This window comes from Acomys minous (assembly GCF_964271855.1).
Source record: "Acomys minous genome assembly, chromosome: 17".
Lineage (NCBI taxonomy): Eukaryota > Metazoa > Chordata > Mammalia > Rodentia > Muridae > Acomys > Acomys minous.
In genome coordinates this window covers 30,028,990-30,055,558 of record NC_140500.1, presented here as the reverse complement: position 1 = coordinate 30,055,558, position 26,569 = coordinate 30,028,990, and the positions used below count along the sequence as shown (strand labels likewise).

Below are 26,569 nucleotides of genomic sequence, written 5' to 3'. Positions count from 1 at the left end.
TGACCTCACCACAGTCACAGATGACTCATGCTGCAAAGTCCAGGGGGTTTCACGTTTTATAACAATGTTCCCCAACCCCCTACGATACAACCCTGTGTATGAAAATGGAGCTGCCATGGCTGAAACAAGGTAGAAATATTCCAGGGCACCGTGGAACATTGTTTGAGAGCCAAGAGCTGTGTTAACTCCTTCCCAGTACAACTGGGAGGACAGAGGCTAGAGAAGTGAGACGGTGTGCCCAGTGCAAGCACTACACTAGGAGCAGGCTCTGGACCAGAACGCGAGGTTCCTTTCCAGGCCAGTGCTCTCCTAACCACAATTTACTGCTTGGAGCTTCATTTCCCAAGGGGAGGAAGCAGGAACAATGAGTCTTTTATTGTATTCCCCTTGATGAAATCTGACAGGGTCTACCTCTCCTTCCCTTGTAGAAGATCAGGTTGGCCCCCTCTTGTTATTGTTTTTCTCTGGGACCCAGGCCGGGGCTTGCCTCAGCCTTTGTTCTGCTCCCAGTTTTTGTGGTGCCAAGAAGGATAGGTAGAGAGAGCGGATTCAGGCAGGTCAAGGTGGCACAGATGTTTCCTGTCCCTTGGCCAGTCTGGCTGTGTGTCTCAGAACAAGCTGAATGCCACGGCCAGGTGTGTTTTCGGGGCCTTCCAAGCCCTTGGAGGTGGTAGGTGTTGGTAACCGCAATTTCCTCACTGCCTTCTGTTTTTAGTAGGCCCCCAGCCACTCCCTGAGGGAGACAGATTCCAGCCTCTATGCTGAGAGCAGTCCATCACTCAGCATTCTCTGAGGTCTCATGGTTTTTTATCCCTAGTGTCTTAAGTCCTGCACCCCGGGTTTTCTCCCAGGCGCTCTGTTTTCTGCCTTTTCCTCCTTGTTCTTGCCTATTAAAATCATGTATGTCTTTCCAGATCAAGCTTCTTTCAGGAAATCTCAATTTCCAATCTTATGCAATCTCCCTCTGCTGTTTGGTTAACTTTGTAGCCTTTGTCTTCTATTGTTCCCCTTCTTGCATTTTATGCATAGCATCTTTGTTCATGCTCCGATGTTTCGTATTTCTGTGCCTTTTTCTAGGCTGTTGGCCCAGAGTGTCTTGCTCTGCTCTTTCCTTTTACTTTTGTCTGGCTCAGCCCTACTTAAATCTAGGATGGGCTTAGGCATCCCTTCTCAAGTTGTCCTCTCCTTCCCAAGCTTGCTTAGCTTCCTCTCAGGATCCTGTGCACACCCTGTGCTTTATCTGTGTACCAAACTATTCCGTGTTCCCAGAGAGATAACCTGTGCCTCTTCTTTGTATTTCTACCCTCCAGAAACATCCACTCATAGTTGGTGCTTAATAAACATGATGAATGAATAATTAGGGCTACTCTGTTTTGAATTATATTATACATTTTAATAGTTATTTGTCTATGAGCAGTTTAAAATCCACGCGTACATAGAGATGTGGATGATTATAATCTATTTGTTCCCTTTAAGTTCATAGTAAGTGCAGTAGTCTAGGGTTCCCTAGACAGACAGACACAGGATGAGGAATAGGTGCATAGATAGGTAGATAGATACATAGGTAGATAGATACATAGGTAGATAGATAGATAGATAGGCAGGCCAGCAGACAGACAGACAGACAGACAGACAGACAGACAGACAAATAGAGTCTTGGTCGTGGGTGCTGACAAATCCAGATTCTGTGCAGAAGGCTGCAGACTAGATGTTCAAGCTTGCATTGCAGAAAAGTCTGATATCTCTAGGGTAGACAAGCAGGCTGGGAACTCAGGTGGGGCTTTCTGTTACAGACTAACAGTAGAGGTCTCCCTTCTCTGGAAAACCTGGGTTTTTTTTTTAGTATTCTCATCCACATTTTCAGGTTAACTCCTACTTACTGACATCTGATCGTAGATGCTAATCACATCTACAAAATACCTTCAGAGCAACATATAGAGTCTAGATGTTGTTAAACTAATGTCTAATAAAGTAATTGGGAACCATAGCCTAGACAAATTGGCATATAAAATTTTATCATCGCAGTCAGTGACCAACCAATAAATGTTCTTTGAATTAGGCTTTTTATCTGCAGTTCAGAGATTTTTCTATTGCCGGCAATCATTTAAGCTCAGTAACCTGAAAATCCTCCACCACTGAATTCTAACAACTCTGAATAAAAAATAATGTTCTTTGAAATCTACAAATAAGCTTGCAAGGAAGCGAGAGCATATCCTGAAAATGAAGACAGACTGAGTAGTAAGATTAGAAGAGGATATTCTATCTTTAGTAACCTCAGGGCTTAGCTTTTAATACCTATGCAAGACACAGGAGAAGGTGACTTGAGTTGTCACAAGACAGGAGTCTTGGAAAGTGGGCCTTTGAAAAAACTGAGACCTTTAATAAAATGATGGCTAGGAAATAATACTCTCATTTATACATTTACATAAGAAATTTGTCTATATCAGCTGATGATATTTAATAGAAAAATTCTCCCTTTAAGAATTCATAAGCACAAGTCTATTTTCACTTGAGTTTATACAGCCTGGGTGATTTGAGGTCCCACAAGTTCAATATTTAGCTAAAAGGTATGCCCAGCCAGTGACAGCTGAACACAAAGTTCAGATCCCCAGAACCCATAAATGTAGAGTGGGCATGGCAGCTCACTGTAGTTCCAGCCACAGAAGGTCGAGGTCGGATACCCAGAGTGAGCTGGCTATCAAGAAAAGCCATATTGGCAAGCTCTGTGAATAGCTGAGAGACCAGGCCTCAGTGAGTAAGATGGAAGAGCAGATAAGAAAGCTCCCGAAGTCAACTTGGGGCCTCCACATGCACCTGAATGTTTCATATGTGCTCTGGTGCACGCACGCACATGGTCACATAGACACACACACACACCATACATATATACATGAAAATAAAAACTAAAATATGACAGCTGAAAAAACAAGAGCTTACCTTTTTTTTCCTGGTTGTTCTTTCCTTTTGTTGTGATTTTGCTGCTTTTGGGGACTAAGTCGAGGACGTTGTGCATGCTAGATAGCATCTATCACTGAGCTTCAGCCCCAGCTCGTAAAAGAGGAAGTTACACACTAGTGTGTACAAGTGTGTGCAAGACAGAAGTGTGAACAAGAAGTGTGATAAAAGAAGAGAGAAATAGGAAAGCAAGATGAAGAGAAATGGAAGATAGAATGAGACAGTTGAGATTTTAAATATATGTTCAATCACAATTCTGGATGGAAGGAACAGAGAGAAGGGAAAGAGACATAATTCAGAAAGTAATGGCTCAGGAGTTTCCAAAGCAATAAGAGCGTACATCCCGTCTCAAGGATTCAGCAAGGCCACATTTAGACATGGCACAGAACATCAGAGACAAAAGCAGGTCTTAAGAGCATCCAAAGACAAAAGAAAACCCCGAGTGAAGAATCACAAGTAGACTGTAGTGCAAGGCCAGAATATTGAGAGAAAAATCTGGTCAGTCTCGAGCTTTTCCTCCAGCTCAGATAACTTCATTGAAGATGAGAATATAATAGAGAAAGGTAAGGGTGCTGTGGTGATATTTCATAGGCAATTCCTAAAATTAATACATTAAAAACCCAAACATTATCAGGAAGTAAATCCAAAAGGAAGTAATAACATAAAAATCAGTATTTAACAAAGAAATTGGTAAATATGCATAGATCTAAAACAACAGAACAGAACTCAGAAAAATCTTGACTATATAAAACAACAAAAACAGTGAATTCAGAGAATATAAAAACAAGATAAAATATCAAGTGACAGTAGTATGTGGCAAAGAAGAGAGATACAGAGAGAAGAGGGTTGACAAATGTTAAAGCTTCCTAAAATTAGAGAGGGAAGGAGGACTGCTGTTTAGTTAAGGTTCACATGTGTCAGAGTTAAGGGGTAATCGCAAAGAAAAGAGAAATCAAATGGCATAATTACTAAGCAATTATGAAAAGAAAAGCTGAGAAAGAGGAACTCAGCGTTACTTGTCTAAAACAAGCCAAAGAGCCTCAGTATCCATCATTAGCAGGATAGATTGGAATATGTTTAAAATGTTAAAAAGAAATGAGCCGGGGCTTTGTCTAATACCATGAATACATGTCAAAAACGTAACGCTGGGTGAGAAAGGTGGATAGATGCAGGATAGTAAATACCACTTATGCAAAGCTCCCTACCAGGCAAGTAAGTACAACATATAGTTTGTTGTACAGACCCTTGTAGTAAAATTAGATGAAGACATATAGAGAAATGACCAGAATTGAGTCAGAATTACCATTTCCTGTACAAGAGATCTCATCAGTGGATTTTAATGGTGTATTTCTTTTTTTTAAAAATCTGAAAAGAAAATAAAGAAAAATAGTAAAGTTGACAATGCCGAGTGGTGAATAAACATTCCACATATGGTAAGGTTCTTCAGTCTAAGACGGAAGTTTCCTTTTCCAGAAATGTTAGGCCAAGTTCTCAGAGCATTTTCAGAACTTAAGGACACTCTCCTCTATGGTCATGGCAGACCTGATAAGGTAGCAAGTGCTAGAAGCTGGGCAAATCTGAGTTCTTATTCAGTGAAGCTTCCTTGGAACATACTATCCCTTAGGGAAATGTGACCTTGGAGAAATGAACATAAGGAGTTCGAGATATTTTCCTGAATAAGACTGATAAAGAAAAATTTAAAGCATGCATACAGCTGTGTATTGTGACATACACCTGTAATCCTAGCACTCAAGAGGCAAAGGCAGCAGACTCTCACATTCTAGGCTAGCCTGGTCTATGTGAGTGCGAGTCCACCCAGTGCTACCTAATGAGAAAAGGCGAAGGAAAGAAAAGTGTGTGTGTGTGTGTGTGTGTGTGTGTGTGTGTGTGTGTGCGTGCGTGCGCGCGCGCGCGCGCGCGCGCACGCGCGCATGCACAGATACCTTAGCTATCAAGAAAGTGATAAGTTTAATTTCAAGAGCTTGAGAGTGGCTTATAAGCCTGGTAAAGGAAAGTGCTTAAAGCCAGGTGTGGCGGTGCACGCTTGAAATCTCAGAACTGCAGAGGCCGAGGTGGAAGGACTGGGAGTTTGAGATCAGCCTGAAATACAAAGTGAGACCCTGCCTTTAAAAATAAAGGAAAGAAAGAAAAAGTTAAACAACAACAACAACAACAACAACAAATGCCAGTAAGGATGCAGTAAGGGTCAAGGAAGGATAGGGAGGAATTCTCTGTACACTCCTGGTACTAATATGAATTAGTCCAGCCACTGTGAAAGCAATATGTAGGGTCGTCAGAACATCTGAAAGGAGAACTGCGATATGACCCAGCTGCATCACTCCTGAGTATGCTTGAGGGACCCTAAGTCACGTAATAGAGATAGCTGTTACATCCAGGTTGGTGCTTTCTGTTGTTGTGAAGAGACACCATGCCCACAGCAGCTCTTACAAAGGAAAAACATTTAGTTGGGACTGGCTTACGGTTGAGAGGTTTAGTCTGTTATCATCATGGCAAGAGGCATGGTGGCACGCAGGCAGACATGGTGTTGGAGAGGTAGCTGAGAGTTTTACATCCAGATCAGCAGGCAGCAGGAAGAGAAAGAAACACTGGGCCTGCCGTGAGTACTTGAAGCCTCAAAGCCCGCCCCCAGTGACACACGTCCTCCTAACAGTGTGGCTCCCTATGAGCTTATGGGGGCATCATTTTCACTCAAAACACACAGGCGGTACTATTCACAGTAATTAGATCAGCCCAGATGCTCATGAACGGATAAAGAAAATGTGGTATATATACACAATGGAGTTTTATTCAGCCATAAAGAAGAACATAAGTATGTAACTTGCAGGAAAATAGATGGAATGAACAAGAATTCATATTGCTCAAGATAAGCCACGCTCAGAAAAACAAATATTCTGTGTTCTTTCGTACACAAAATCTGTGTTTTTAAAAGAATATATGAAAGTATAAGGGGACCATTAGGAAAAGGGAGGGGGGGTCCAGCATGAGGGGAGAAGGGACACATGGGAGAGTCATGTTTCCTTGGAAATATGTGTTCTAATATTAATGGAAGTTGTTATGCTCAATTATTTCATCTAAAATATCAAATAAGTGCAAATGTATGTAAATGTGAACGGATGCCTTTTAAGAGTTCTATTTGTTGGTGTTATTGTTGGTTTTATTTATATCTATTTATTATCTATTAATTTATGACACAGTTTCGTTATATATACTAGGCCAGCCTTGAACTAACAGAGATGTTGTACGCCACTATGCCTGGCTAAAGTTTTTTCTTTGTTTTTTTTTTTTTTTTTAATAATGCTAGGTGTTAGAAGAGTAGTGAAGTAGTAAGTTGGGAAGTGGTGTTCTCTCCTCCTCAGTTCTCACATGCAGATTGAATAAGGTGAATAAAATGTTTAACACAGAAGCCAGTTCTAAATGTGTAAGAAATGCTATCCATTATTAACTCTAGTGCATGTGTTCTAGGTAAGTAATCTACTAACATCATTTCTATTTCATGTTTGTGTTAGAGCTGGATGCGACCTTTCCCTACACAGTGCCTGGCATATCGTTGAGCCAATAATAGGTGCCCGACCTAATAGACCTTTGTTGAATGAGTAAACGAATGAGAATTATATTTAAAGGATCTGTAGAATATATTTCACTAATGGTACGAAGTAATTCTTTTCAGTATGTCTTCAGGATAGGGTTGGTTTTTTAAACGACTCTTCAGGGTTTGTTGCGTGTGAAGATTATTTCAGATCGTTAACAGTGGCTAGAAGTAAGGGCACACTGACAAAGAGGAGCGCCAGAACAGCACCTGGCATGAGCTTCCTATCTCACCAGCCTTCCCACGGGATTCAGGTGGGGTGATGTTGGCCACTTTTCTCCTCTAAGCCTCAGTTTCTCCACCCATGAAAACGAGAAGAGGGCATCTATAGACGTTCTCGCTTTCTCGTTGCTGTACTCCGGTGTATCTTGGAAACCATGGCATGGGTCTGCGAGGACAGTGCCAGGTCTCTTTCCAGCCTGCCAGAATCAGTTGTGAGGACCTATTCTGGTGAACAGCATCTCTCTCCCTGACGTGGTGCCAGCTGGAAAATTGTGGAATGGAATGTGCCACCTGCGCTGGGATTTGGAAATCCAAAGCGTTATTGCCTTGAGATACGAAGATGTTTCTGCTGAGCTACGCTAGTGAGTGGGCTGACAATGCCAGTCACCGCAGCTCACCCTTGGACTGAGAAAGGAGACTGGAGCCCCCTCTGCTAATGAGAGTAGAGCATGGGGAGGGCGCCCTCGTTCTTGCAGTTTGCTCTGTGAATCATGCTCTGGCGATTCAGCAGCCCAAGAGCCACAGGGAGAAGCCACAAAGAACCAGCTCCACTGCACTCAGCCCTCCTCGGCCTTTTCTGGTCCTTGTCTCACAAGCGCTCTAAACAGGAGTCAGGATCTTTGTTCCACTTTAGCATCTGGTTTTGGGGAGAATTACAATCCTTACTGTAAAGAGGTAGCACTGAGGGATGGAAGGGAACATGCTCAAGCCTCTGTCAGATTCCCCCCCACCCCTGGGGTTTAACACAGGGCAGGATGAGCAACGTCCTGCCTTTTTGATGGTGTTCGTTTTGTTTTGAGGCAGGGCTTAGTTCCTGCTGTCTTCAGATTTGTGATCTTCCGGCCTCTGCCTCCTGAGTGCTGGGATGACAGGTGTGTGCTCTTAGACGTCAGTCTATTGTTAGATCTTGAACTAGTCAAACATTTCCTTTCTGTGGGCCTGTTCCTCATAAATTATAAGTGAAACGCCCCAAAGCAAAACCTTCTCTTAGAAAGATGAGAGAAGATTGTGTTCTTGTTATAGTGAGAATGAAATATGCAAGCTCTTCAATAACTGGCATGTCGATTTGTACCTGAAATAGCGTGTTAGGATCTGGGATGCACCTCATGGTAGAGTGCTAACTTATCACACACAAGGCCCTGGGTTTGTTTCAAAGAACCAACCACCCCCACAAACAAAGAAGCCAAAATAATTAAGATAGAGCTTGTCCCTGTCACATGTTGGAGTAAGTGTTCATTGTAAATGTTTGTTTTTTGCATATGTTTAAGCTGGACATAGGATAAATACAGCAGTCCCCACAACAGCAAGCCATTGCTATAATGTTCTTTATGTCTGTATATCTCAGTCTGTCTGTCTCAGTCTCTGTCTCTGTCTCCCACACAGAGTGGGAAACAGAATTGGCTCCCACAGGTATGGAGAGTAAGAAGTTCTAGATTAACAGTTGGCAAGCTGTAGACCCAGGTGACCAATAGTAAATGCTCCAGCCTGAGTTTAGAATTAAGTTGGTGACAGTCTACCAGAGAGAGACAGAGAGACAGAGAGAGACAGAGACAGAGAACTCACTTTCATGCTTAGATGATGCCAGTCACACTGGGGAAGGCAATATGCTTTGCTTAGTCTACTGATTCAAAACCACTTTCACATGATAAGAAATACCATTTAACAAAGAGCTGGGCACCTAGTACTCTACTGAAGTTGACATGAAAGTAACTGTCATAGGTGTGATTCATATAAAGTAGAAGTGAGTGAGGGTGAGTTGTTGAACAATAGGATGTGTAAGATATTCAAGAAACTCTTACCCTCATAAGGTTTGTGATATGGTTAAAAGGAGGAGATACAACTAGGAAAGTTTAGCTACATTGGTTTGAGTCTACTTAAAGTGACATTAGGCTTTCTTTAAAAAAAAAATTTTTTTTTATGTGTATGGGTATTTGGCCTGCATGCATGTCTGTGCACCATGTGCACAAAATGACAGAAGAGGTCAGAATAAGGCGTTGGATCCTCTGGAACTGGAGTTACAGACAGTTGTGAGCTGCCATGTGACTGTTGGGAAGTGAGATCAGCCTGCTCCCTTAGCTACGAGGCCATATCTCCAGCTCCTCATACTAGCCTTTAAAATTTAAAAAAAAAAAAAAAAAAAAGGAAAAGAAAGAAATTATTGTAGGAAGAAGAGATAGGGACCTTAAAGGATGGTGACAGTGTGGCTGCAGAAGACAGGGGCACAGTGGTGGTGACTGGGAAGTGATAGGTGAGTAACTGGATGGTAGGTAGCGGTTGTTATGTATGCTTGTGTAGGTTGTGCATGGTTCAAGTGGTGACTGGAAGGCCTCCCACGGTGCTTCCAAGCCACGTGCCCCAGTGCAGAAGTGCATCCTGCACAAGCACCCAAAGAAAAGGGTGCCTTTTCCTAATTGACTTAGCCAGGCCCGAGTTTGAAATAGCGCGGTAGTGTGTCACTGTGGAGAGCGTTTCTTTGTGCCTAGATAGTTGCTGAAGGATAGAAATGTGACCCACAGTGGCAGTGACTGTTGCTATGATTTGTAACCCTTCATGGGAGGTAAACCTAGAGCTTTCTCAATGCCGAGAGCCGTATTTATCCTACATGAAATGCGTCCTTATCTTTTGAAAATTATATTTGCCTGATCTTTTCCCAAAGCAAACTTGATAGCAGGCCTACTTTGCTTCAACATCAAAGCAGCCTGATGTCATTTTATAAGCCAGTCATGACTGCGAAGCATTCTGTTCTGTGGCTCCACTATAATTACAGACAATGCATCCAATCTTCCCATCATGTGTTCTCCTGGGTTACAGATTTTTTTTTCCCTAATTTTGATCATCTTGTTATCTTGTAATGCTGCATCATTTAATTATTCCCCAATATAGATGTCTTCAGAGAATCTGCTCGGGAAATCGGATTTGTTTCCAACTGAAGTGACGACTGAGTGCTTACTCAGGAATTCATTATTTCCAGAGCTTTGGGACTGATGTTTTCCTTTGAGGGGTCGCATCTGTCAGCTCAGGCTTGAAGCCCTCCTGAAGGTCACTTGAAGGAATTTAATAAGCTCAGGAAAAAAAAAAAAAAAAGGACCAAGCGCAAACTCTCAGGGGTGTTTAAGCCCAGGTCTCTGTCAGGTTGAGCCTGGGTTCCCTCTCTGATATTAATATCCAGATGTTGAGCTGCAGCCAATTTAATAACCTTGTAAATATTTCCTGAGTGTCTTCTTTAGGTCAAGCAGCAGAACAGGCATTGGGTATACAAAAATGAGAGCCACACAGCCTGACAGACAGAGACATCTAGATCATCAGAAGAGCATTTGATTTTGATACCTTGTGACACCTGCTAACTATTAACTTTAAGCAAGACAGTGGATTCATTTCCCCATAAAAATCAGTAGCATTGGGGCGGCTTTGCTGTAGGAGACACTACACACTGTGAGGACGAATGTAGGCGGGGCGAATGAGTCTAGCTCTCCAGGCATTCTCCTTTCTCCACACCCATGCCTACAGTTTGAGGAAGGATTGCTTACTACTGTCGTCTCCCAAAACCAGAGCTATTGATTAGGTTCTTTTTTCTCTTTATCATTTCTACCTTCATAGTGTTGTTGGTGTAGAGTACAAGACGCAGTGCACTGTATCACTAAGTATTACAGCTTGTGTAAGACAGGGTGGGGCCGTGAGAAGCCCTCTGTGTTGACTTGACTTCCTACTGCCCTTGTTGGTAAAAATTTCCCCTCATTTCTCTCCTAGTCTTTTTTTTTCCCCTGTGACATCTCTCAGGACTCTCTTGAGGGAATAATTTTCTGCCACTTGGGCTTCTTTACCACATTGTGGTTGAACAATGGTTAATGATATTCTGAAATTTATTCCCCCAAATGTGTTTTCTTACACTTAGTCACATTAAAACTCCTCTGCCACTTTTCTGCCCACGTGCACATCTTCGTTCAGTTTACCCCTAATCAGCTTGGCATTTTAATCCCTGGAAATGCTGAATGCCATCTGCAAACTTGGCAGTTTCCCCATGCACTCTCTTCCAAATCATTTGTACGAATGTTGACTAAGCTGTCATGCCACTTGCTCTATCTAAACAGTGCCTTCCTTTCAGTGTTTGATCCAGTGACTCAATCACAGAATTAATGATACAAAACCAGCCTCTGAATATTGCATTTACCTAGGCCATCTCAGTGTCTTTTGGGTCTTAAGTTTTTATTTCTAAATCAACTGGAATTTTCCCATGTCCTGAAAGAAATTCATTATATTCAAATCCAAGTTTGAGTTAGTAATCTCTTCACCAAACTAAGAAGCTCATCCTGACTATCTCGGGGTTCATTTGTAGTCTCTGTTCCTGGACATTCAGAGTGGAGTTCTTTCATTTCACTAAGTCCTGTTTTTCAGCTCTAATGTCATATCCCAAGTAGTGTCCCAATTTCCCAGGCCTCAAACAAGTAATCGAGTTGTCAGGTGAGTGCTATAAATAACTGTGTTTGTCAGGTGTCAGAGGAGCAGGGTATTCTGAGGCCCGCTGTACCGCAAGCCCCCGGGTGCTCTTGAGCCCTGCCTTAGCCCCTTCAGTCCCAACGCGGTTTCTCTGACCTTGGGCTCTCCTGGCTATGTCACCTCACTGCTTAAAATCTTTGATAATATTTTTTTGGAAGTAGTTGGGAAAGCTTGAACATAGACTCAGTAAAGATGTTAATGAAATTATTCATCTTGTTCATGGGATGGCATGGCCTTATGCCTGAAAGGATTGCCATTATCCTAGGCTAGGAAATCGTGGAAACAGAGACTAGATTCAAGGTTTCCAGGACAGAAGGAACAGAGGGGTGTTTTCCAGTTGGGATGATGAAAAAGTTGTGAAAATATATAGTGGGGCAGTTGCACAGCACAGTGAGTATATGTAATGTGATTAAATTGTGTGGTTAACATGAAAGGTTTATGTGTATTATTCTACAATAAAATTAAACCATTTACCAGTTAAAAGTATTACTGAAAAATGGGCAGGAGAAATAGGTTTGGGGATTTTCTTTGAAATATTTAACCAAAGCCAAGTGTGGTGGCACACACTGTTAATCCCAGCACCCTGTGGAGGCAGGGGGGATCCAGAGTTCAAAGCCAGCCTGCGCTATCTGAGACACTGTCTGAAAACAAGCAAACAGACAACCTTAAACCACAACCCAGCAACAAAGATGTGAAGGTCTGACAAAATAGTGTTTTGAGGCTAAAATTTTCCACAGTAAAAAAACCTAATATTTTCTTAGGGGTTCGAGAGAGAGCTCAGTAGTTAAGAGCATTCTTGTCAGGCTGTTCACAACTGCCTGTAACTCCAACTCCAAGGGATCCAACTCCCTTACTGGCCTCCTTCAGTGCTGTGTGCGCACATACACACACACATACACACACACACACCCCAAATCTTGGCTAGCCCTTAAGTCTCACATACTTAGCCCCTTTCTCTGCTAAGCCAAGGTGAGCATTAGTCCTGCAGTATCCTGAGCCTTCCTCGAGTCTCCAGGCTTTTGCCTTCATGTTTCAGTCTTTTCTTCCTTATCCCTACTCCTCTGATGGAGGGACCGGAACTGCTCTTTTGAGTTCCCATGGTGCCTGTTTGTGCTTCTGTGGCTTATTTCTTGCATCATCATTTTGTATGGTTGTTTTTGTCTCCTCAATAACCTGTGAGAGAAAACTTATTTATGTGCCTTGAAGGTTGAGAAAACTTTCTGAGCTATATGAACCTTTTGTTTTTATATAGTCGTTGTGATTGTATGCTTTAAATCTTAAATATTGTGTGATTGCCAGTGATAAGTCTTAAGAGTTGTAAGGAACCTTAGCAAGCACTTGTGGATATTGGTCCTCTGTAGACATTTTTGTCTACCTAGCAACTGCTAGTCTCACCTGAACTTAACACTGGCTGCCCAGCAAACTCTTGCTGAAATTACTGATGTGCCACTGCTTCCTCCCTTTTTTTATGCATGTTGCAAAGTGTTATTTCTCTAGTGTGGCATCTCTGCAGATATGTGTGTTTTAGAAGAAACAATTCATTAATTTATTAGAAGAATAATTGATTAATCAATAAATAAAATGAAAGAAAAAGGTTTAAAACAAACAACATGTTCTAAATGCTATTGTTTTGTTTGCTAGAGATAGAGCCCAGGGCTTTGACCATATCAGACAAGCCCTCTACACTCAAGCTCTCACAGTGCTCCCACCAAACAACCTGGAGGGATGAGGAGGGAGGGGTAACGACTGTGGCGGTTACCAAGCAATAAGCTAAAATTCCAAGACACATCTTTCCAGTAGGTGGCAGCAGGAGCTCACAAACTCAGCAGAACAGGCAGACAGGCTTGATTGTGTGTGTGTGTGTGTGTGTGTGTGTGTGTGTGTGTGTGTGTGTGTGTGTATACAGGAATCTTGTATTTCCAGTTTTTCAAATTCTTTTTAATGAGGTGCTTGGTCAAAATAACAAGTCACCAAGAGCCAGAAACGCTTTGTTAGAGATAAATGTCTAGACCAGTGCTAGGCATCTATTAAATCCTGGGCTATTTCCAAAGTTCTAGGAAAGTCTTCTCTGTGCCTTCTGGAGCCGACAGATGCCGCATTAGCAGTTATTCTCAGTTTGAAGTTTGGTCTTTGTGCACATTTCAGGCATCTGGGGAAGACTTACAGTAGGTTGCTTCTTGGCCCCCGATTGGCCACTGTAGCTAGAGTTTGAAAACGTGTTCTGGTGTGGAAGGGTCAGGACAAGAGGACATGACAGTCTGGCATAGGCACACATGAAGAGAGGCGTGCAGGTCTGCAGAGACAGACTGGTCCTGAGAATGGCTTCTGATTTTCTAGGTCAGCTCTTCACAAACCACCACTCCCAGCATCTCCAGCAAGTAAGCAGCTCCTGATTGTGAGCCTGCTAAGTGGGAGACTGATGGGGGATTTGGGCATTTAATACATAGTGATTATAGTTATTCAGAATATACAGTCACAGAACAGAACATAGTAGATAGTTTAAATCCAAAGGATTCTGGAAAAGGCAGGATTTACATAAGGGATGGGTGTGCATGTGGGGCAGGCATCCAATTATTAGACAGTTGACTTTGAAAGGTGGTATTAGATGCAACTGCTATGAGCCAAGTGCCATGAGCAGACAAATATGGTAAACGTCTAGAAGATGAGGAAATCACATTGGTTACATTAATATAAACAATATTTGCTGTGTTTTTCTAACAGTAATTTACATTTCCTTAGTATTTCAGAACTTTCAAAACACTTTCACCTGACTTCATTTCCTTTTTAAAATTTATTTTTATGAGTATATATTAATTATATGTAATGATTTTGTTATGAAGCTTTCACACATGTAGACGTGCTCTGACAATATTCACATACACCCATCGTTCCCTTCATAGCATCTGCAGGCCAGGTATATATGATAAAATACATAAAACATGTAGTGTTTGATTATCAGCAAGTCTTTACTGCTAGTTATTAAATTTGTCATTAACTCACAATTGTTTTGTTTTGAGATAAAGTCTTAATATGTTGCCCAGGTTGGTCCCTAACTTCTGGGCTCAAGCCATCTTTCCACCCGTCATGCACCACTCATATTATTTTCCTTGAATAACAAGAGTAATATCTAGATGCCTCTGTCCATTTTAGCAATAAGGGGAGATGGTTTATTACCTGGTCCATTAAGGAAGCTGCAAGCCGTTAAACTCACATGGATCCTCAGCTGCTAGGCTTGTTAAGAAAATGTTACAATAGGGGGAAATTGACAATGCAGGCACCACAGATATTTTTAGTCTGTGCTGCGAGGATGTACATCTTGGGTTCTGTTTAGGAGTGAGCACAAAGGTATGAGTCTGGATTATTTTATAAGATTGTCAATCAGAAAGCCCATGCTAAGTGGCTACTCTTATACAAGGCATAGTATGTGAAAACCGAGGCAGGTGGAATACATTTCCTAAGCTTTCAAACAGGAAGAAGTGTGATATAACTTTTTCCTTGGGTGGGAAGCAGTTTAATAATTCTGTAAGAAGCAGTGTCTATTTCTTGCACCAGGAATTCTACAAAAATCATTTCTCCAAAATGTGGGCACGTGGTACGAGTGAAGCAAAGATTTCACTGTGTTGTATAGAGCTCTACTCAGCGGTACACACCCATGAAATCACCGTGTAGAGCATTTCCTGTGGCTGCTACAGGGATCCCACCGCTGTGTGCTAAAAAAGCCTATCACTGAGACACGCTCTCCAGTGAGAGAAAAGCCAAGGCTCAAAAAGTGTTTGTAGCAAGATGTGTGTGTTTGGAGCATGCAGTCATGTCTACACCCCCACCACAATGGAAGGGCATGCTGGCAAATGACAGTGGGGTTGTATGTGATAAGAGATGAATGGAAACATGGAGCATTTAAATTTTTTCCTTTTATGTTGTTTTGAAAAAGATGGGTTTAATATAAATATAGTAATACAAACAATAAAAATAGCAATATAAAACAACTTTGTTTTTATTTATTTAAATGTAGGGTCTTTCCCAAAGGTCACACAGCCAGGAAAGGGTGCAGCCAGCACTCGTGCCCCAGAGTAAGCTGCAGAGATTGTCCCAGCACACTGCTTCCTGCTAGTGCCCTCTTAAGCTCTGGAGGTGTTTCTGTCATTTGATAGCAAGTTATAAAACTTATTTTATGAAGTTTTTTTTTCTTCCTAGAAAATAAATCGGAATGTGTAAGGGCCAGTTGCTTCATGAATCTGTTCATCCTCTAGGAGAGGGATCTGTGCCCCATCTGCTGCCATCTTAGCTCTTTTATGATGGTAACATGGTGGCTTAGCGAAGAAAAGTCAGTGACCCTGAGCCAGGAAACACAAACTAAGATTTCCAACAGGACAAATTACCTTAAGGAAAAGGAACCAGGGTAGCTTACAAGGTTGGGGTGGAGGAAAGGCATGAAAACAGTTCCATTAGCCAATTTGGTCAATGGGCAGGTGCAGGAAGTGGCCAATGAACCCAGCCAAGATCTATAAATATACCCGGGTAGCACTGTTCAAAACCCACAACATAAATGAGCAAGTTAAAAAAAAAAACTTGGCAGCACGTGAACCTCTAGGTGCAAACCCTCAGTTCTCAGCTTAACTCACGATGTTTTCTGTGAATCAGCATGCTCCTCAACTGTTCAGGGTTTCAGTTTCCCCAACAGTCCAATGGACAGAGTTGTGAGAAACTAGTATGTCAAAGAACGTGCTTTGAAAATGGTAATCTTCACACAGAATGAAGGTTAATGTTGCGGCCTCGGAGGCTAATCCTACAGAAAAGCTATTTGGTACACAAAGGTAGGAAGAAGCATCAGGAAAGCATGCGCGAAAGCATTGTAGGCAGGCAACCATAGAAAAGCCATCTGATGGGTCATGTATTTTAGTTCCTCCTTGTTGTAATCAAGAGCAAAGTCTGACAGAGTCCGGTGTCTGCAGAACAGGGACAGAGATGCATAGACAGAAGTGTTGAGAGAATGGCATGCGGTACAGGGCCCCTGCTGAGGGGCATGCTGGTCTCTGAATGTTGATCAAGGTCCTGGAAGCAAGCTGATGTGAAACTTAGGAAGGAATTAGGGCAGAGGTGGGGGGTGGGGGGGTTGGACTTAGTGATCCGGCTCCAGGATGGCCCTGTGCCTCAGAGGAGCAATTTCAGAGTGGCCAGGGACTTGGATAGCACAAACGACAACTTCCTAGAACGCCCTGTTCCAGAATCCATAGAGCAAAGGAAATAGCCTGGCCTCATCCTGAGTAAGTTGACAGGAACCAGGATAGGAAGTATTTGTGATGGGACAAGTGCTTATAGCATCATTAAGTCTTCGGAGCGGAAGAAAAAAATGGGGAAAAAAATTGGTGCAGCACATGTGGTAAGTCAGTTTCCACAGTGTGGGAGAACGGGAAGGACATAGCCGCAGAGGAAGATGGTGCCATGGGGTTGCTGCACTCAGGGCCTAATGACTTGGGAAATGTCATTTTCTTCCCATGAATCTTGAATTTCTTTGTTTCAGAGAATTGTCTCTCTGTCTAGTCAGTCATTTTGAGGATTAAATGAAATATTTTTACAAGCAACTAGCATATAGCACCTAGAACACAATATCAGATAAAATATTGTCGTATTCCTTTATTTTTTGTGGTGAGATTCAAAAAAACCTCTGACAAAATAAGCCAATTGCAAGTGTAGAGCACTGAAAAAAAAAAAACAAGCATAATTTAGCTTACTAGGTACAGGTAACCAGGCACTTCTTTACAAACAGAGAACAAAGCCCAAATAGCAGAGAGGGGAAAAAAAAATCCTACAGGGGGAAGGAAGAAGGAATGTGAGTTTGTAACTATGTGCAAGAGCGTGCTCTCCTCACACAGGCCTGTGCCACTGATGCATCAGCATGAAGTTCCTCTCAACCCTGACAGGTTGGGAAGGCCCTGGGCTACATAACTCGGCACCGTTGTTTTCCCGAGTGTCTGTGATACAGGCTGAGTTTTATGCTGTTGCACTTGCTTTTTTTGGTTGTCGGATTAGAACATAAAAATAACAAGACAGTTGAGAGTGAAAGAGTCCTGTGGATTATTGTGCAGGCAGATCAATGGAGCTAAAAGAAAGGAGGTGGCTTGCTCTGGACTTTATGGCAGCCCAAAGCAAGTGAAGAGCCAGAACCAAAGTCTCCTGACTCTCAGTCTGGGGTTCATTGCTTTAGTCCTCTTACTGCGGAGATCACATGTATGCGTTTACACACTTACTAATTTGTGTGCTCCCCTCCTTCTCTCTAGGGCCAAGTGCTTTCGAGGTAAAAAAGTCCTTGGAGATTATGACATCAAGGTGGAGCAGGTAATCAGCATGAAGCCTCACGTGCCCTCAGTCCCTCACTGGGTCCTCGGCTGTGTCTCTTGTCCTTGAGCGGTTCATTTCCTTGACCCTTAACAGTTCAGATGTTGGTTCAGAGGCAAACAATATGCTACCCCATGGTCTCTTGCTTTGCAGGGTTCCTAAACTCAGGAAGCCTTAAAGGAGTGCCTTCCTAGGCTACTGGCCACACCCGTGTGCTATTGATGGCAGTGTAATTCTGGGTGGGCACACGCCTTCTGTTAATTCTCTGCCTACTCAGTCCCTGAGGCTACAGTTCAGAGGGAACCCACAAAAGAACATCCCCTTGTTTTTAAAGAGCACTTGAAAGGCTGTTTTGTTTCTTCCTTTGTTTGTTTACCTTCTTCTGCCTCTTGCACTCTGGTAATTGAAAATTAGGTCCCTTGGGGGCGGGGGAGATGTCCTGTTTAAATAACGTATTTTCTGTGCTATAACAGAAATTATTCCTTATTTGTGTGTTAGGATTTATAGAATAGTTGGATACTTTTCCTGTCTATCTCTACTTTTATTTATTTATATTTATTTATTTTCACATCAGGATATTACTTAGTGGCTCTAGCTGTCCTGGAGCAATAGGCTTACAGAGATTACAGAGTGCAAAGATTAAAGGGGTACAACACCATGCCCAGTCTATATTCCAGTCTTAAAACAAAACAAAACCTTGTTAGGTATTCTGGATTGATAAAAAGCTACCCCTGTGTTGGAAAGTGAAGAAACAGAAACCTAGGCAGGGCCTGTACCTCACTTGGCATGCTGCGTCAAGGAGAGTAGAGATGGAAACCCATTAGCTTAACCAGAACCCAGTGCTTTCATGCGGAGACTGAGAAAGGAGATGCTTGTCCTGGTCACATTCTGTCTCTGAAGAGAGGCTCAGAGGATGCTGAGCTGGGAGTCAGACCCAGTGATAGGTATAGAAAGTGGAGAGGCTTAGGCAGCTTTCTCCTTTGGTAGATGGGGCAGTTTTCTCTCCAGCACCTGACTGAGTATTGGGTGAAATCTAACAGATGTGAGAACACATAGAAACTAAATAAAGGTGCACTGAGACTGACTCGCTGCTGTACTGTTACTCTCCAGGCAGAATTTTCAGAGCTTAACCTGGTGGCCCATGCAGATGGAACCTATGCTGTGGACATGCAGGTGCTCCGGAATGGCACAAAGGTTGTCCGGTAAGGGCCTTTCTGTCCTTGGGCTGCTGTCACCTCTGACTTGGTGGGGTGGTGGTTTCAAAGTCTCACGGTGGGTTATGTGGAAGTGCTAGGGAAGACAGATCTCAGTCCAGCAGTAGAGAAAGCAACCTTAAGTCTCCCAGTCTCACTTAGAGGTGACTGGACCCTGTTAGGGTTGCTGCCTACCCTCAAGTCAGCATGAGTTTGTGCTTTTATCTCTCTGAGTAGTTCCCCTGGAAAACCAGGTTCCATTGCTTTGTATATTTTAAATATTTATTTATTGTATATGAGTACTTTATCTGCAGAAGAGGGCATCAGATCACATTATAGATGGTTGCAAGCCACCGTGTGGTTGCTGGGAATTGAACTCAGGACCTCTGGAAGAGCAGGTGGTGCTCTTAACCTCTGAGCCATCTCTCCAGGCCTCCATTGCTTTTTAAAACACCCGACCTTCCCATTTAGGCTGATTTGCGTAGATTTACCGCACAGTTGGTGTGGTAAAGGCCTGCACTGGAAGCATGCTCCGTCAGCGCTCATCCCCGTATCTTCTCTTTAGTCCTTATTCTGAACAATTCATGTGTCTGACAGGAAAATCTAATATTGGAATAGACACTGCAGATGGAAGAAAATGACCAGGTGCTGAGCATGCCTACGCCCTGTGGTGTTCTGGGCGCCTAAGTCTGGGATATCGATGTATGCACGGCAGTTCATTCAGGGAGGGAACGGGAATTCCAGACGGGAGGAATGGCTTCCATTCTTCCCAGGAGATTAGTGTTGCTTTAGGTTTTCTCTTGTTCGAGGAGAGGTTCACTATTGCATTATTCTCTTCCTCACCTCAGTCACGGAACCCCGAGCCCTGGGAGTCTAGTGTCCAACGGGATCCGGGTCAACAACAGGGAAGGCCAGACTGGCTATGATGTCTGAGACGGGAAGGTTGGCTTGCCCATTCTGGAATGTGAAGAGGAGCAGAGGAAAAGCAGATGCCCCTTTAGATGTGAAGTGAGCTTAGGCAGGTCCTATAGCAGGACAGACCGGCTTCGTCCATGGGTCGAACGTGCCATGCAGATACACACATAGGCAGGTAGTGACAGAAGGTCCAGCCACAGGACTCCAGGGCAGCTGCCAATGTGGGAGCTTGGATTATTGCTGAAACTGGGATAAAGGATTGGGATCTGATGTCAGGGTTACAGCTGGGCTTCGGTGTCCAACAGCAGGGGGCCTAATTGGGGTTATCTGGGCCCACATCAGGTCAGAGCACCCTAAGCAGATATTATACCATCATGGCAGTAAGCGTTTTGAACGACTGAGAGAAGCTCCTTTAACCCTCACTACCAGAGCCAATCTCTGAGCTGGGTTGGGCGGGATCTGTAGGTGGGGGTTGGATGGGTGCCTGGGCAGAGGACCAGGTAGGCCATTGTACATGGTGTCAAATGCTGAACTGCAGAGCCTTGGGGGTAGATGCTGCCACAAACTGCCTCTCTGGGAAGGTCTCTGAAGCTAGCCATGAAGACAGGCAACCTAGTCCTCTAAAGCGGCTAGGGCTAGGAGCTTTGCTGGCTTAGAGGTGAAACCAGGGGAGCTTTCCCATGCACGGGGACATTCCGTACTCTCACTGCTTCCTGCAGCCCCGTTGCTCAACCTCAGTTCTGTGAAAAATATTTTCACCCCTCCCTAGCGTCCGTTTTGGAAGAATAACATTGAGAAGTTTGGCATCTGCCCTCAGCCAGCCTAGCTCCTTTGCTCTCCTGGGGCCTCATGAGGGCATTGCCTATTTTAAGGAGCAGCCTTAAAGAATTGAATCGGACGTCAGGACCAGAGATCTAGTAGTAGTGTGGTCTTCCAGGACCTGATCTGAGCACCAACTCTGGAACCACAGGCACTTCAGGCTTTCACACTACCATATGAGGACGAAGAAAAATCTCTCTCACTTAAGGTGTGGAGCTCTAAAGGCATCTTCTCTTCCATCCTTCAAGTATTTGTGTACTAGAAAAAGACCACATTTTGTCCAAAGGAAATGAGAGAGATTCAGAAACATAGTCCTCAGGTCTCCTTTGGAACGTGTCATGATACTTCAGTCCCCCGTCCAGAAAGGAGCAGCAATAACGCAAGGGTCATGGACCGATGGTCATTGGCATCTCCTCTCTGTCTTAGGCTTTGGACATGTGTCACTTGAAATGTCAGTTAATGGAAGTCTGTCTCTGCATTCTTACCAGGTCCTTCAGGCCAGACTTTGTGCTCATCCGACAGCATGCGTTTGGCATGGCGGAGAATGAAGACTTCCGCCACCTGGTCATTGGCATGCAGTATGCAGGCCTCCCCAGCATCAACTCACTGGAGTCCATTTACAACTTCTGTGACAAGCCATGGGTGGTAAGGCACCCTGAGCCCCCAACACCCCCTCCCCGCTCCAGAGTACCTCCATAACTCCACCAGTAGCCGTGACTGAGAAGATCTGAGACTTGTCAGCTGGGAGGCTGGGAGGGGCAGACCACTGCAGTAGCTTATCACCAGATGTCATGGGCTGCACACTTTTGCTGCAGAGCTGACCTTTGACCTCTCTGCTGTACTGCACAAAGATCCTATGATGAAATCCTTACACGCCTTTAGGTCTTTCCTTGACCAGGGGCTGCAGTGGGGAAAGTGCCCCTTGCTTCTTAAAATGGGCAAACTATTGGAAAGGCCTAAAGCTAGCAGAGAGATCCAATTTAGAAGGGCAGTAGAGACAGAGTTCTACCAGTGCCTTCGCATCCTCGACATCAGATTCAGCGGCAGCCGCAGGAATGTTAATGTGAGTTGGAAGTTTCTTTTAAGACAGTCAAGTATTATTACCCCTTCGAAAGCGAGGCGCATGAAACCTCTGTATGGTGCCACCCTCTGAGATTATTCTACGTAATATCATTTCATCTTCATTATAAGCTTACCAGGGAGGTATTATTATTTTCACTTCGTACAGAGAAATAAGGCCCAGCAAGGATTAAGTCCCTTGCCAAACTTACAGAGCCAGATTTTCTCTAAGTCTCACTGTCTCTCTCATGGAGGGGAGGAGAGTGGCTTTGGTTTTCTCTTCCACAGCCAGTCTAGAAACCTAGGAGAGCTGTGGAAACTTTTCTTTTTAAAGATGTATGTATTTTTTAAAAGATTATGTGTGTGTGCACACATGTGTATGCATGCACACATGCTCTATCTGCATATACACCTGCACAACAGAAGAGGGCATCATATTCTATAGATGGTTGTGAGCCACCATGTGGCTGCTGGGAATCGAACTCTGGAAGAAGAACTCTGATTTCTGGAAGAACAAACAGTGCTGTTAACCACTGAGCCGTCTCTCCAGCCCTGGCTGTGGAAACTTTTAAGAAGAGGAAACATTGAAAGAATGAGGCATGGGGGGCTCGGATGGCTGGGGTAGCAGACCCCACTGTCAGCTCTGCTGCCGCAGCCTGGCCTCATGGAAGGAAATGCTTGTCTCTAATCATATCCTCTTCATCTTGTTTCTCAAAAATCAAATTCCACACATGTTTGATTGCCAAGGTCCACCAAGCTTATTGTGACATTTCTGAACCTTAAGCCTCTTCACTCTGGGAGATGGAGGGGTATTCCGTAACCACGCGGGCCCATTAACTCTGCTGTTGACTTTTTTGTTTTTAAATGGGCAGCTTTCCTGCTCCCTGGATACCAGAGAGACCTTCCAGTGTAGGAGGAAGAGGTGTGGACCGTGAGGAGGGGGGGGTCTGAGAGCTGCTGTGGTTAAGGAGGGGCTGGGTTCCTAAGCTTCGCTTGCCTCTTTCCCCTGTGTGTGGCCTGTGACATCTGGAATCCTACTGTTCTTCAGAAAGGGCCTAAAAGGGTGGTGTGATTTGAGTGTGCTGTCTATCTCAGAAAATACATATGAAGTGTCTGTCAAATATCTTTTCTGGGAACTTCCCATTTCTTCTCAGTCACATGACTTTCCTCCTGACATATGCCCTAACCTACCCCATCCCCACTTCCTGTCAGAATTTGGTTCTCTCATAGCTGCACAGGGTGATGCCACTGGTATCAGCTTTTACTGAGTGATTTAATGATGCAGCCCTGTGACTAACCATCTCATGTGTCCCAGTTTCTGTGTCTGCTATTAACTGTGATTAACAGTATATTCCGTTATACAGGGGGAGGAGGTCCCCCTCAGTCATAGACATAGGGGAGGGGAGTAGGGGGAAAGCAGGAGGGAGGGAGGAATGGGAGGATACAAGGGATGGGCTAACAATTGAGATGTAATATGAATAAATAAATAAAATATTTTTAAAAGGTTAAAAAAAACCAGTATATGCCATTACTTTGCCAATGTAGTTATTATAGTTCCCTGATATTGAGACCGTCCAAAGAAAATGGCCCCGTGCTTTCTTTTCCTAAACTGTGATAGAAGCTAGAGAAGGGAGGAACAGCGAGATCCCTCCTGGGATCTGGGATCTGGTGAGGGGTCACATTCTCACCCAGTCCCAATCCCAGCACATTGCCTTTGGCGTCGCATGGGAACAACAGGGCTTGCTGGCCACGTGCCAGTTTCTCCCTGCGGCCTCACTAAGCAGCTGCCACACAAACGACATTTTACACGTTGTTCTCAGCTTGTCAGTAGAAGTGGACACATTCAGTGACAGCGAGGGGAGTGTCCCTCTGATATGATCACTTTGGCTCGTGTTTCCTATATTTCTTACTGCGGGTTGCTCTTGACGTGAAGAGAGCCGTCCGGTGGGCTAGAGAAGGCTATTTCCTTGTACCAGGATGACTCTGAGCAATGACTCCGCCGTTCCCGAAACTGGCCAGGCCAGCTATGAGTTTTCAGAAGAAGTAGTTCTGTCGGTGAAAGCAACGGTGCAGAGAAAGCAAGAATGCCACCATCCCTGGTTGCTCTGGGTGCATCTCAATTCTGGGTTACTTGGAGATTGATGGATGGACCTGGGTTAAAAACTATAAAGCATATATCTAGGAGAGACAGACATAACACCTTATCCAAATAGAACCTGAAAACCCATTTCTTCAATGAATTCTTTCCTGAGTCGTTAGATAAGTGGCTTAAGTAAGCATCTTTCTCTTCATTGCCAACTCCACACCAGCTCTCAGATTCATTTTTCTTTCAGTCCGCATAGAGGAAATAGCCCTTATCAGATATTACCTTTGTTTAATTGGTAACTGTGTACTTGCAACTTAATCTAAGTTTCCAGGGAGGCAGAGGTTTGATGCCAAGCCCGTACATTAATCAGACAGGGAACGGAGTGGGGAGGGTAGAGTGAGCTCTCAGGGACCCAACTGGAGCCTGGGAACTGGCTGTCATTTTAGTCTTGGCTGTCCCAGGTCCCTGGGAGTCTGCCGGAGGCCTTGCTGGCATCTCTGTGGTTGTCTGTGTAACTCACCCACACGAAGGGAAGATAGGGCCCCACATGTCTTGGTGCCATGCCAGAGTGTGGGCCGCAGCAGGACAGAGGTCTTTAGGCAGAGCTGGCACCAGCTCCCCGAGGATGCTGGAGAGCCTTAGAAGCCTGGGCAGAGAAGGAATCCTGCCAGGTCCAGGTGGGCAAATAGCTATGAAGGTCATGTGAAGCAGTAGGGAGAGCTGGAGAATGAAGAAAGGGGCGGGGTCAGTTTTGGCAGTCAGAGGAAAATGGAAGAACCCATGGATGGGAAGTAAACAAATGGAAGATGCAGTGGGCAAGGAAGAAAGAAACCCGGGCACTCTCCCAGGGTGGCCCCAATAGCAGGTGTGCCCTAAGGCTCCTCCAGCCACAGTTTCCTCACACGTAAAACAGGAGACCTGGAATGGAGTCTGTCTGAAGTCTTTTTCAACAGCAAAGTGTCCTAAAGGAAGTCTTAGAACTCTAAAGTTTCTTGTCACTGAAAGCTGTGGCCAAGAAAGGCTCACGTGTCCCCATGTTTTAATAAAATCTTCATTAAAAAAAAAAAAAGGACCGTGGTCTGATAGAGGAGTTTGGGGTGGGGGAGTGTAATAAAAGACAATCTTCCTGATGCACAGTGCGAGACGCTGATGGGACTGACCCTTCTCTGCTCCCATCTGAGGAGGGAGTCTGGGAAGGAGGAGCCTTTGGACTTAACTAGCAAATTAAGGGGGAAACACCAGAAGACTACTTTGTCAATAGCCATCCTGTGTAGCGCACACACTAATATTCCTTACAGAGAATGGGACCTAAACTTTGTAAAAAGGTCTCTGACAACTAGAGGTCGCGTTAGCTAACAGCTTGCTCATGTAGCCAACCAAGCTATTAGTGGTTTGGAGCCTGAAGTGATCCCACTAGAGAAAAGATGCTAGATTTCCCCTGCTGCCCATGTACTGGGGTTGGCATGGTGGGATCACTGGCCTAAGTGGGGAGGTCCTCTGCTTTCTGGGAGAAGAGTATGCGGAATCTGAAAAGTACTTGGAAGGTTGAATGAAAGGTCTGGCAGTGAACCTGGCTCAAGAGTGTGACCTTGGGCCGCTGACCTCTCTGTTCTTAATTCCTTTGCTTTTGAAAGGTCAAGGAGTACAAGATGCACCCCAGAAGCCTTACAGCCCCAGTGCTGAATATTTGAACCTAGCCTTTTCTCATTTTTACCACATAAAGGGGTTGAGCAAGTTCAGTGCTTAAGTCCAGTAAGTCAGTACCATCTCACCACTGACCCTCTGGTCTTCCCGATGAACTCTTGTGCAGACTCTGTATAGCACGTGTGTGTGTGTGTGTGTGTGTGTGTGTGTGTGTGTGTGTGTGTGTGTATCATTTATTTCTTCACCTGGCATGTTACTTCTTCAGCTTTATATTTCTCATTACTCAGAAGCATAGGCATTTTGAGTTAGAGACTCAAGTTTCAATCCCAGCTTCATCTCCTTTTAGTTCTATTATTAATTTTTTTTTCCTCGAGACAAGATTTTACCATGTAACCCAGCACAATGGCCTAGAGCTCACTATGTAGCCCAGGTTGGCTACCTCCTACCTCCACTGAGTGCTGAGATTACAGATGGTTACCACTTTCCCAGCCCCAGTTCTACGATTCAAGTGAAGTTCCCCCACGCCTTTGCAGCCTCGTCAATTTGAAAAGGGACTATGTAGAAGCCATTACAATTAAGTAGGCCCTTGATGCATACTAGCTTTATCTTTGGCTTCCCTCACTAAAGCATTATGTCCTTGAATAGAAATTGTGTGTACCTTGCCTTTCTCAGTATCTCAGTATTGCCTTCTACAGAGCAAAAGTTCTGTATTTATTTGATAAATTGATGCTTTGTCTGTTCCAGGGATTGAAGATACATTGAAATTCTTTCTTGTCTTTGCAGTTTGCTCAGATGGTGGCCATCTTCAAGACGCTGGGAGGGGAGAAATTCCCACTCATTGAGCAGACCTACTACCCCAATCACCGAGAGATGGTAGGTGGCTAAATGGGGCTTTGACTCTCTGCTGTTCCTACTCTTAGCCACACGGTGACTCTAGAGGTCTGGCAAGAGCCAGGCAGCTGTGGCGCTGCTTACAGCAGCAGAGGTAGCTAGCTGACAGAGTACAGAAAAGCAGGAACAAAAGGCATTTTAACAGGAGAGAGTTACACATCTGTGACCCAACAGTCAGGAGGTTTCATGATTTTGAGTGTAGCTCTAGCTCAGCCATGTGTCACTGGCGTGTTACGTTCCCTCACTGGATGTCAGTTTCCCAACTATGCTAAGGGCATAGCTGCCCTTGACCAGGATAGCTAATACAGTGTACACGTGATTTCAGAGAAGTTCCTCAGGTGATAGCCT

At 44.1% G+C, this 26,569-nt stretch overlaps 1 protein-coding gene across 1 annotated transcript in view; it reads left to right on the top strand.

The window, feature by feature from the left end:
- Positions 1-26,569, top strand: part of SYN2 (synapsin II) — a 125,536-nt gene that overhangs the window by 61,051 nt on the left and 37,916 nt on the right. Inside the window, exons 2-5 of the mRNA XM_084765231.1 lie at positions 17,557-17,614; positions 18,725-18,816; positions 21,030-21,186; positions 26,114-26,203. Of these exons, the coding sequence (XP_084621357.1) occupies positions 17,557-17,614; positions 18,725-18,816; positions 21,030-21,186; positions 26,114-26,203 (397 nt within the window). The remainder of the gene's footprint in view (positions 1-17,556; positions 17,615-18,724; positions 18,817-21,029; positions 21,187-26,113; positions 26,204-26,569) is intronic.